The sequence below is a fragment of the Tupaia chinensis genome, unplaced genomic scaffold, assembly GCF_000334495.1.
Source record: "Tupaia chinensis unplaced genomic scaffold, TupChi_1.0 Scaffold000081_1, whole genome shotgun sequence".
Classification (NCBI taxonomy): domain Eukaryota; kingdom Metazoa; phylum Chordata; class Mammalia; order Scandentia; family Tupaiidae; genus Tupaia; species Tupaia belangeri.
Genome location: NW_006159542.1, coordinates 3,492,104 through 3,504,325, shown reverse-complemented (window position 1 = coordinate 3,504,325; position 12,222 = coordinate 3,492,104). Strand labels below are relative to the sequence as shown.

The 12,222-nt window shown below is 44.2% G+C and overlaps 1 protein-coding gene across 1 annotated transcript in view; it reads right to left on the bottom strand.

The window, feature by feature from the left end:
* The window catches only part of HSDL2 (hydroxysteroid dehydrogenase like 2), a 62,897-nt gene extending 58,874 nt beyond the window's left edge, over positions 1-4,023 (bottom strand). Inside the window, exon 1 of the mRNA XM_027769457.1 lies at positions 3,819-4,023. Within this exon, the coding sequence (XP_027625258.1) occupies positions 3,819-4,008 (190 nt within the window). The 5' untranslated portion in view covers positions 4,009-4,023. The remainder of the gene's footprint in view (positions 1-3,818) is intronic.
* Positions 4,024-12,222: the final 8,199 nt, after the last annotated feature.

The following is a 12,222-nucleotide window of genomic DNA, read 5'->3' as shown; positions in this document are numbered from 1 at the left end:
CTCTCTCTCTGTCTCTCTCTGATCAAAATGGAAAATAATAATAATAATAATAAATAAAGTTAAATAAAATAATTTTTAAAAAAGAATTATTTTAACTTTATTCATTTATTTACTTGTTTATATCTTTATTTTAATTTCACCAGAGAGGGACTGAGCAAGAGAGAGAGAAATGGAAAGTGAGAAAGCAAGCTGCCAGGTCTGGGACCTGAACCATGGTTAGCCCCTAACCACTTTCAGCCCATAAAAAATAATTCTTTTAGGGACCAGCAGTTGGTGTAATAGCTGTGTTGCTGGGCTCTCATGTGTCGACCAAGGTTAGAGTCTTGGACCCAGCGGCTTAAACTCACACCAGGCGTGTGTACATGTGTGCCCATGTGTGCCCAAGATCCCGAGAGGAAAATGGAAGAAAAGGGATTGCAGTGTGGCTCCCTCCTGTGGGGTGATTTATTGCTGTCTGTCTGTCTATCTTTCTGGCACGCACCCTATAGCAAAAACCTCTCCAAAACAAACAAACAAACAAACAAATCACTCTTTTAAAAATTAAGTAAGTAAATAATTCTTTAAAAAAATAATAAAATAAAAAATAAAACCAATGGGGCCAGCAGATGGCATGGTAGTCTGGGACCTTGTGGCATGTGATTTCTCACTTTTCTTTCTGTTTCTCTCTAGTGCATGCATACACCCCAGGGCCAAAACTTGAGGAACAAGAAAAAGAAACAAAAGTGGAAAGTTTTGATTTGTCTTATTTTCTAATTCTATTAAAAAGAGGGCCAGTCCATGGCCTGGTGCTTCAGGCAGCTGATTCCACATGGTTGCCCTTGTGGTTTGAGTTCCAGACCCAGCAGCTTAAAAAACATACTGAGTACATGTACATACATGCCCGAAATCCTGAAAAGAAGGAGAAATGGAGTAGAAGGGATCGTAGCTTGACCATGCCCTATAGGGGGTGTTTGTTCACTTTCCCTCTCTCCCTCTCTCTGTCTCTCTCCAGCAGGTACACATGTTCTCTGGCAAATAAGATTAAAACAAACAAACAAACAAAAAGCAAACAGAAGGTAATCTAAAAAAACTTTTACTATGGAAAATAACCAAAAGTTTACAAAAATATGAATAGTATAATGAACTGTCATGAATCCATCACCTCTCTTCATTGACTGTTACTGTTCTCCCAGTTGTTCAATTTAACTTCTTCCTGTTTTGTTTCTGCTGGTGTATTTTAAAATAAATCCATGGCATCGTTTCACTCATAAGTACTTCATATGCATTCCTTTAACATATCTATAATGCTAACAATATGACTCAGAAAACTAGCAGTATCAACAGAAATTGATTTTTTTTTTTTTTTTTTTGCCATAGGACGCATGTGCTCATTGGAAAGAGACAGAGAGAGAGAAAGGGAAGGTGAGAAAGCACCGCTCGGGGGATGGCCACTCTACAATCCCTTCCCCTCCATTCACCTCATGCATGCACAAGCACTGGGCAGGATTATTTTTGTTTAAAGAATTATTTATTTGTGACTAGCAGATGACATAGCAGTTACATCACTAGACTTCTACAAGGCTGACCACAGTTTGAGTCCCAGATCTAGTGGCTTAACAATTACACTGGGCGCGTGTGTATACATGCCCAAGATCCCAGGAGGGGAATGGAGGAGAAGAGATTGAGGCATAGCCATCTCCCTAGAGGGTGATTTCTCACTTTCCTTCTCATTATCTTTGTTTCTTTGTCTCTCTCTCTCTCTCCCTCTTCCTCTCCCTGGCAAGCACATGTGCCCTAAGGCAAAAATCTCTGGGGGAAAAAAAAAAAGAAGAATTATTTATATAATTTTATTGATGATTATTATTATTATGCATGAGTGAGAAAGAGAGAGAAAGTGAGAAAGCTAGGGACCAAGCCTTGGGACTCAAACCATTGTCAGCCATGGTCCAGTGCCTTAACCACCTTGTCATCTGTTCCCCTACCCCCATGTGATTTTCAAGCCACTGGGTCAGGGACTGGAATTGTCAAGTCATGTGGGAATCCAGCACCTTAACTACCACACCACCTGCTGGTCTCCAGAAGTTGAATTTTTTTAAAAGAAGTATTCATTTATTTATTTATTCCATTTGTTTTATTCTTCATTTGACCAGAGAGAGAGAAAGGGAAGGGGAGAAAGCAAGCCGCCAGGCCTGGGACTCGAACAGCATTCAGCCATGTGGGAATCTAGCATCTTTAACTACTACGCCACCTGCTGGCCCCCAGAAGTTGAATTTTTAAGCCCTCTCTCCAGGCACTGTGCCTAGGGCAATACCTTGAATATAAATACATAACTACTTGTCAATGGAACATATTAAAATAATAACTTGCAGGCCACCTGGGGGGTGGTGGTTAAGATAGGAGACTCTCATGTGACCAACTGTGCGGTTTGACTCTCAGACTGAAAAACACACCAAGTGCATGTGTGTGCATGTCCAAAATCTCAAAAGTAAGAGAAAATGGAAAAGAAGGGATTGCATTATGACCCCTCTCTCTCTTTCTCTCTCTCTCTCCCTGCCTCCTCCCAGCAAGTGCACATGACCTCTACCAAAAATGTTTTAAATAAACGAATAGATAAGTAAAATAAACAAAACAATGACATGCAAATTATGCAGAGAATAATTAACATTGAGAGCTTTTCCAAAATGTACACATCATCCACCCCTCAAATTCTCTCTTCCCTGGGTCCAGCAGATAGTATAACAGTTACATCTCTGGACTCCCATGTAGTCAACCATGGTTCAAGTCCCAGACCCAGTGGCTTCAAACTCACACCAGGTGTGAGTACATGCATGCCCAAAGTCCCAAAAGGAAAATGGAGGAGAAGGGATTGCAGTGTGGCCAACCCTCCAGGGGATGACTTCTCGCCTTTTGTCTTTCTGTCTCTCTGACAAGCATAGGTGCCCTATAGCAAAAATCTCTCAAAAAAAAAAAAAAGAAAAAAGAAAAAAACCTCTCTTCCCTATTTCCATCACTTGGTCTCCTTATTCTATCCAAAAGCCACTGCCCTCGTGAGACATAACTTTTTACTGAAATTTCTTTTACCACTTAAAAACACTGGAAGAGGAAAACGGCCAGAACGACTGCTTTCAAGTGACAAAATAAATACCACTTTAAGTCAGATAAAATTAATTTTAGGTTAGTTTTCAAATACCTTTAACTAAACTCTCCAACAAATTATCTTTTTTCTAGAAATTTTTTTGCTACAGGATACATGCACTCGCCAGAGGGACAAAGAGAGACAGAAAGAGAGAAAGTGAGAAATCAACCCCCAGGGATAACGGCCACATTGCAATTCCTTCTTCTTTATTCTCCTCTAGGGATTTTGGGCACACATGCACATGTGTCCAGTGTGAGTTTTGTTTTATTGTTTTTGGTTTTTGGGTTTTTTTTGAGAGGTTTTTGCTATAGGGCGCGTGCGCTCGCCAGACAGAGAGAGACAGAGAGGCAGAAAGCAGGAAATCACCCCCCAGGGGGGATGGCCACACCACAATCCCTTCTCCTCCATTCTCCTCTCGGGATCTTGGGCATGCACGCGCACGCGCCCGGCGTGAGTTTAAGCCACCAGGTCTGGGCCTCGAACCGCGGTCGACTATGTGGGAGTCCAGTGACATAACCATTACGCTAACTGCTGGTCCCTCCAGTGTGAGTTTTAAGTCACCGGGCCTGGGACTCGACCTGCGATCGACTATGTGGGAATCTAGCACCATAACCACGATGCCACCTGCTGGTTCCACCAAGAAATCGTCTATGTATTGAAACCGCTCTGAGGACAGTTGATGAAATGGCACCGTCACACTCACTTTCTTCAGCAGCAGTATAGATCGTGCCTGGAAGTTTGGGGTGCGCATGTGTGGTCTTCGCAGCAATGACAATATTCGCTCCATCTTTGGCTGCTTTCAACGCAATGGCTTTGCCGATGCCACGACTTGCACCTGTGATGAAAAGTGTACATCCTGCTAGCTTCCTAAGACAGAACAAATGAGACCTCATTAGAAACTCTGACACTCTGTAACAGTATCAAGAGCTCGTGCACATTTTCATAGCATACATGTCTCCTCTGTGACATTTTCCTTTTTTAAAGACTTTTGCCATAGAGTGCGTGTGCTTACTAGAGAGAGACAGAGTGAGAGAGAGAGAGAGAGGGAAAGTGAGAAATCCCCCCCCCCCAGGGGAGATAGCTACACCGCAATTTCCTCTCCTCCATTCTCCTCTCAGGATTTTGGTCATGGACTCGTACGCATCCAGTGTGATTTTCAAGTTGCCAAGTCTGGGACAGTGGTCAGCCATGTGGAAATCCTGCACCTGAACCACCATGCCACCTGCTAGCCTCTCTGTGAAATTTTCTTTCTTTCTTTTTTTTTTTTTTTAAAGAGGTTTCTGCCTTAGGGCCTGTGCACTTGCCAGAGAGAGTGAGTGAGAGGGACAGAGACAGTAAGAGGGAAAGTGAAAAATCACATCCCCCATGGGACAGCATGCTGCAATCCTTTCTCCTCTATTTTCCTCCCATTCTCCTCCATTTTCCTCTTGGGCACACACGCACACGCACCTGGCATGATTTTCAAGGCACCAGGTCCAGGACTGTCTGGACCACAGTCAGCCATATGGGAGTCCAGCAACATAACGATTGTGCCATCTGCTGGTCCCTGTGAAATTTTCTCTAACTTACTTCCTTGCCCATCTGATAGCTAATGACGTCACTGTAATCCCATTACACAAGGACTCAGAAATCGTTTTTGATGGCAGGATCTAGGGCCTAGCTCATGTGGGCACCAACACAGGGCAGCACGGTTGCTATGGCGGAACGGCAGCAGCTCGGGGTGTAGGAGGCAATGGACTCCATGGTGAAGAGTCTAGAGAAAGATAACAGGGAAGATGCAGGGCCTTGTGTTCCAATGCAGGGCCAGCTGTTATGAGGCCAAGCAGGCACCCACGCACAGGAGCACCAGTGCATTAAGTGCTGCCACATGCCTCTGGCTCATGTCCAGGCATTGGTGCCCAGCAAGTGGGCACCAGGACTGCCTGGCATTGCAATGACAAAGTTAAAGATTCAACACATGCAAGGAGTAAGGAGCCTCCAGGGAAGTGGCAGCAGGACAGCTATGTGTCTGAGTGTATGGGTGACAACATGCACCTCATTCCATTCTGAACATGAGCATGAAGAACACCTGTTGTCTATGTAAAGTACTTGCTGAAGGGGGCCAGCAGGTGGTGTGGTGGTTAAGACGCTGGACTCCCACATAGCTGACCTCAGTTTGAGTCCTGGACCTGGTGACTTGAAAATCATGCCATGTGCATGCCTGCCCCAAATCCCAGGAGGAGAATGAAGAAAGGGTTGTGTGTGGCTATCTCCCTGCCCGGGGTGTTGGGGGGTTATTTTTCACTTTTGCTCTCACCGTCTCTCAGTCTCTCTCCCTGGCTAGCACACATAACCCTATGGCCAAAACCCAAAAAAGAAAGGATGATGGTGTGGCCATCCCCCCTGGAGGTGATTTCTCATTTTCCCTTTCTGCCTGTCTCTAGTAAACACATGCATTTCGTGGCAAAAATCTAAGGAAAAAAAAAAAAAATCCTTGCCAATGACCTTTGGGGCTGAGGACAGGAATCTATTTTAAAAGAACAGTAGGGGAATACCAGCAGGTGGCGTGGTGGTTAAGGTGTTGAGCACTCCCACATGACTGACCACAGTTTGAGTCCTGGACCTGGTGGGCTTGCTTTCTCACTTTCTCTCTCTCTCTGATCAAATTAAAATAAATGAGATTAAATACATAATTCTTCTTTTTTTTTTTTAAAGGGACCAGCAGTTAGCATAATGGCTATGTTGCTGGACTCCCACGTAGTCGACCACGGTTCGCGTCCCAGACCTGGTGGCTTAAAACTCACGCTGGGCGCGTGTGCGTGCGTGTCCAAGATCCCGAGAGGAGAATGGAGGAGAAGGGATTGCAGCGTGGCCATCTCCCCTGGGGGGTGATTTCTCGCTGTCTCTTTGTCTCTCTCTGTCTGTCTGGCGAGCGCATGCGCCCTATAGCGAAAACCTCTCCAATAAATAAACAAATAAATAAATAAATAAATAAAAGAACAGTTGGAATTTTAGTCTCTTAAGCAAAGTTGATGAAGAAATTAAGGAAGGCAACCAGTTAAGGCATATATCACTTGCCTGAACACTAGCTCCTTTGTTCTGTTTTGTTTTGTTTTGCTATACAGCATATGCGCTTGCCAAAGAGACAGAAAGCAAGAAACCACCTCACAGGGAAGATGGCCACATTGCAATTCCTTCTCTACTCTCCTCCTGGGCATTTGGGGCACACACGCACATGCACTGGCTTGAGTTTCAAGTCGCTGGGTCTGGGACTTGAACCACAGTCAGCCATGTGGGAGTCTAGTACCTTAGCTACTGGGTCACTTGTAGGCCCCTCCTTTTATGCTTTAATCTAGACAATGACATGGTTTTTCCATGGTGCTAAAATTCGGGTCAGAGACCGCACAGGGGAGTCTTTTAGAGCCTACGTTTCACATGGCAAGTGCTTGTCCTAACAGTAGGAATCTTCTTTTTACCAAGTGAGAGCCCTCCAAGGAACCAGATTCTTCTTCCTACACGGGTACCTACCCATGGGCAGGTTCCTCTTACCTGCCTGCGGCCTGGGGGAGGCTGAAGAGAAGTGTTTGTATTTGTTGCCAACTTGTTTACCAGTAATATCACATCATTTTTATAAGTTGTAAAACAAAACCTATAAAGACACTAATTTAAAAGGGGGAAAGTTTCTGTATCTTTGTTTTGCTTAGTTTTGTTTTACTTATTTTTTTTCAGTTTGCTATAGAGAGTGTGTGCTTGCCAGAGTGAGAGAGAGAGAGAGAGAAAGCATCCCTGAGGGGATGATCATATCACAGTCCCTTCTCCTCCACTCTCGGATTTGGGGCGTGCATGCATATGTGCCTGGTGTGTTTTTCAAGCCACCAGGTCCAGGACTGAACCACACAGTCAGCCATGTGAGATCCAGCCACCTTAACCACCACGCCACTTGGTTGGCCCATTGGTTTTGTTTTATACACGAGAGCATGCAGTGCAGTTAATGTAAATGTGGAGTTGGGAAACAGAGTCGTTTGGGTAAGAACTTTGAAACAGCTCTTTGTACGACAGATATCCTTTTCTGGCTATCAAGATGTGGATGGGTGCTCCTTGAAATTCTTACACATCACGGGAACCAGCAGTTGGTGTAATGGCTATGTTGCTGGACTCCCACGTAGTCAACCACGGTTCGCATCCCGGACCCGGTGGCTTAAAACTCACACCGGGCACCTGTGCGTGCGTGCCCAAGATCCCAAGAGGAGAATGGAGGAGAAGGGATTGCAGTGTGACCATCCCCCCTGGGGGGTGATTTCTCGCTTTCTGTATCTCTGTCTCTCTCTGTCTGTCTGGCGAGCGCATGTGCCCTATAGCAAAAAAACCTCTCAAAAAATAAAATAAATAAAATAAAATAAATTCTTACACATCACATCTTTCAGCTGGAGACGAAAGCACGAGAGGCAACAGCACACTGAATGTGGGATGCAGAGCCTCCCTCTTACTGACTGGCCCTGAAGCTGTCTACAGGCAGTGCCAAGACAGTCTTAAAACAATTTCTCTTTAATAGAAAAGGGTTCGGTTTGGTTTGGTTTTTGCCATGTGGTGCATGCGCTTGCCAGGGAGAGTAAGACAAAGAGAAAGAGAAATCATGCCCCGGGGAGATGGCCATGCCGCAATCCCTTCTCCTCCGTTTGGGACTGTGGGCACGCACATTTGCCTGGAGTGTTTTTCAGACCACTGTGTTTGGAACTTGAACCCACGGAGTTGGCCATGTGAGACCCAGTACTTTAATCATCACGCTACTTGCTGGCCTCAGAAAGGAGATTTGGATTGTGACATATACTGGCAGTGAAGAATGATCAGTAAAAGAGGAATGGGTGGCTACTTAGAGAGTTGTGAACTGATTTGGAACACCTAGCTCATAGACTAGACTGGAAGAAAAGCCTCTACCTAGCATGGCTTCCTTAGCCCCTGAATTAGCAGAGTCCTACTGAGGCAATCTTCAGACAACAGGGAGGTCAAGAGAGAAAAAGTAAGCAACCTGGCTAGGAGAGCTTCTGAATCCCTTAGAGCACAGGAAGGGCAGCCCTCTATTACCAAATACCATTTTCCCCTGGGGCCTCAGCATAGCACCTTGTCCTTTTGAAAAGAACCTTATTGTCTTTTTGCCAAATTATTACTCAAAATGATAATACAGCCTGTTCACTGTTTCAAGGCTGTGATATATTTTCTTGGTGATTTGGTTTTGAAAAAAATAAAGTTTAGGGGCTAGGAGGTGGTATAGTGATTAAGGTGCTAGACTCCCCAATGGCAGATTGTGGTTCAAGTCCAGACCCGAAGGCTTGAAACTCAGGCTGGGTGCATATGCATGAGTGTTCAAAATTCCTAAAGGAAAAAATAGGAAAAGGGATTGCAGAGTGGCCATCCCTCTTGTGGAGTGATTTAACTCTGTCTGTCTCTGTCTCTTTGGCAAGTGCATGCACCCTATAGCAAAAATCTCTCTAAAAATTTTTTTATTTAATAAATAATAGGGGCCAGCAGGTGGTGTGCTACTTAAGGTACTGAACTCCCACATGACTGACTGTAGTTCAAGCCCTAGACCCAGTGGCTCGAAAATCATGCTGTGTGTGTGTGCACATACATGCACGACCAAAAGGAAAACGGAAGAGAAAGGATTACTGTGTGGCTATCCTCCCTGGGGAGGCAGGGGGGTGTGACTTATCACTTTCTCTCGCTCTGTTTCTCTCCACAAGTGCATGTATTCTATGAAATTAATTAGTTAATTAATTTTTGGAGAGGTTTTCGCGATAGCGCACGTGCACTCACCAGAAAGAGAGACAGGAAGTGAGAAACCACCCCCCAGGGGTTCTGGCCACGCCACAATCCCTTCTCCTCCAGTCCCCTCTTGGGATCTTGGGATTTTGGGCATGCATGCACACGCACCCAGGGTGAGTTTAAGTCACCAGGTCCAGGATTAGAAGCACGGTAGACTATGTGGGAGCCCAGCAACATAGCCATTACACCAACTGCAGGTCCCAATAAATTTTTAAAATTTAACATTTTCCCCCGATCATAAGGAAATAAAAAAGACATTATCTGTAACACCTGCAATTGGAAAGCTGTTATGATTTGGCTAAAAAAAATAAAAAGCAGGTTTATTTTATTAATTTATTTCTCTTTGAGATTTACCTTGCATTTGAATACTACAAGAAAACATTGTTGCATACTACAATATGATTGAACCAAAACCATTTGGTTAAGCGGAAGAAGCTGTTTACAAACGACCATATACTGCATGATTCCATTTATATGAATATCAAGAACAGACAAATCTCGGGACCAGCAGTTAGTGTAATGGCTATGTCGCTGGACTCCCATGTAGTCGACCGTGGTTTGCGTCCCGGACCCGGTGGCTTAAAACTCACGCCAGGCGCATATGCATGCGTGCCCAAGATCCTGAGAGGAGAATGGAGGAGAAGGGATTGCAGCGTGGCCATCCTCGCTGGGGGGTGATTTCTCACTTTCTGTCTGTCTATCTGGTGAGTACACACACCCTATAGCAAAAAATCTCTCAAGAGAAAAAAAAAAAAAAGAACAGACAAATCTATGCGATCAGCAGTTGGAGTAATAGCTATGTCACTGGACTCCCATGTATGTAGTTGACTGTGGTTCGAGTCCCGGACTCGGTGGCTTAAACTCACACCAGGTCCATGTGCATGCATGCCCAAGATCCCGAGAGGAGAATCTGCATGCCCAAGATCCCGACAGGAGAATGGAGGAGAAGGGATTGTGGCGTGGCCATCTCCCCTGGGGCGTGATTTCTTGTTTTCTGTCTCTCCTTTCTCTGTTTTTCTTGCGAGCACACACGCCCTATAGCAAAAATCTCTCCAGAAAAAAAACAGACAAATCTAGAGATACAAAGGTTGCCAACTGCACAGTGTTGGGAGTTGGAGAATTTGGAGATGATGATGAAAAGGTTTTCAAATTGATTATGTGCTGGTTGTACATCTCTATGAATATACCAGAAGACAATTCATTAAAAATGTTAAATGGTGGGTTGGGAACCAGCAGGTGGCGTGATGGTTAAGGCACTGGACACTCCCACCTGGCCAACCAGGGTTCAAGTCCTGAATCTGGTGGCTTGCTTTCTCATTTCCTCTCTTTCTCACTTTCAACCTCTGTCTCTCTCTGGTTAAATTTAAAAATGAATGAATAAATGAAATAAAATAAATAATTATAAAAAAATTCTTAAAAAAAGAAAAACTTCAAATTTTGAAAAAAAATGTTAAATGGTGGGGATCAGCAGGTGACATAGTGGTTATGGCACTGGACTCCCACATGCCCAACCACAGTTCCAGTTCTGGACCCTGCAGCTTGAAAATCACACCAGGCATATGGATGTTCATACCCAAAATCCCATGAAGAGAATGAAAAGCAGGGGCAGCAACATGGTTGTCCCTCCTCAAGGATAATGTTTCACTTTCCCTTGTCTCTCTGTGATGAGGGCATGTGCCCTATGGCAAAAATCTAAACAAACAAAAACTCAAAAAGTCTACCTTTTGCCTTGGATACACCAGACTGATTCCCAGTAAGGTAAAGGGCATTCCACTCTTCACTCAGAGTCTCAGGCATTGGCAGGAAAAAAGGCAAAGGGAGCCCAGAGCTATCTTAGAAATGAACTCTCAGCTCCAAAATAAGAGGATCAGAATACAGATGCCAAAAACACTTCAAAGAAAGGTTCCAAATTTCTCAATACCATTGGTAGATGACTAACACTTGCTAATGTAGAGTTAATCTAAACTTTACTAAAATTCTCAAAATCAATGTAAATGTGACAAAAATTGTATTAATCATCTTTTAAAATAAAAACAATTTTTTGGGACCAGCAGATGGTATAATGGCTATGTTGCTGGACTCTAATATAGTCAACTATGGTTTGAATCCTGGACCCAGTGGCTTGAACTCACGCTGGGCATGTGTGCGTGCGTGCCCAAGATCCCGAGAGGAGAATGGAGGAGAAGGGATTGCAGCATGGCCATCCCCTCTGGGGGGTGATTTCTCACTTTCTGTCTCTCTGTCTCTCTCTGTCTTTCTGGTGAGCGCATGCGCCCTATAGCAAAAACCTCTCCAGAAAGAAAGAAAGAAAGAGAAAAATAATTTTAAAAAAAGTTGTTATATAGGGCCAACCTGTGGCCTGGTGGTTGAGGCACTTGGATCCCACATGGTCAACTGTGCAGCTGGAGTCCCTGACACAGTGGATTGAAAAACATGTCTGACACATGTGCATGGTGCCTAAAATCCTGAAAGGAGGGAGAGGTAGAGAAGGGATTGCAACTGACCACTGCTTTCTCCTCTCCCCAACGCTCTCTAGCAGGTGCTTATACCTTCTAGAGAAAGAAAGAAAAAAATAAGGAAATAAATGAATGTTGGGCAAGTGAGTGTATGTTCCCCAAACTCTGATGGGAGGGAAAAGTGGAGGGAAAAGGACTGTGGTATGACCAACCCTATTGGAGGGTGTTTGGTGTTTGTTTTTTTTTTCTTTTTTTTTTAAAGAATTATTTCATTTTATTTATCAATACTATTTTCTTTTTTATTTGATACAGGCACTCACTAGAGATTGAGAGAGTGAGAAAGTGAGAAAGCAAGCCGCCAGATCCTGGACTCAAACTGTGGTCAGCCACATGAGTCCAGCACTCCAACCACTATGCCATCTGCTGATCTGCTTTTTTATAATTTGCTGCCAGTCTCAACTGGAACCCAGCAGTGGGCCCCGTGAGATCTAGCCACCTTAACCACAATGCAACTGACTAGCCCTGGCGGGTGCCTGCCTCCTCTCTCTGTCAAGTACACCTGCCCCTGGCGATTAATAGATAAGGAGGAGAAAGCTCTACATGTATTCAAACTGTATGTCCCCAGATATATTACATAAAAGTAGCAAAGTCAAAAATGATATTTACTATTTTTAAAGAGGTGTGTTCAAATGGTATACAAAGTATGTTTATAAATGCACGGGATGGGGACCAGCAGATAGCATAACGGTTACATTGCTGGACTCCCATGTCATCAGCTACGGTTAGAGTCCTAGACCCACGGCTTAAAACTCATGCTGGGTGCATATGCTTGCCTGAGAGGAAAATGGAGAA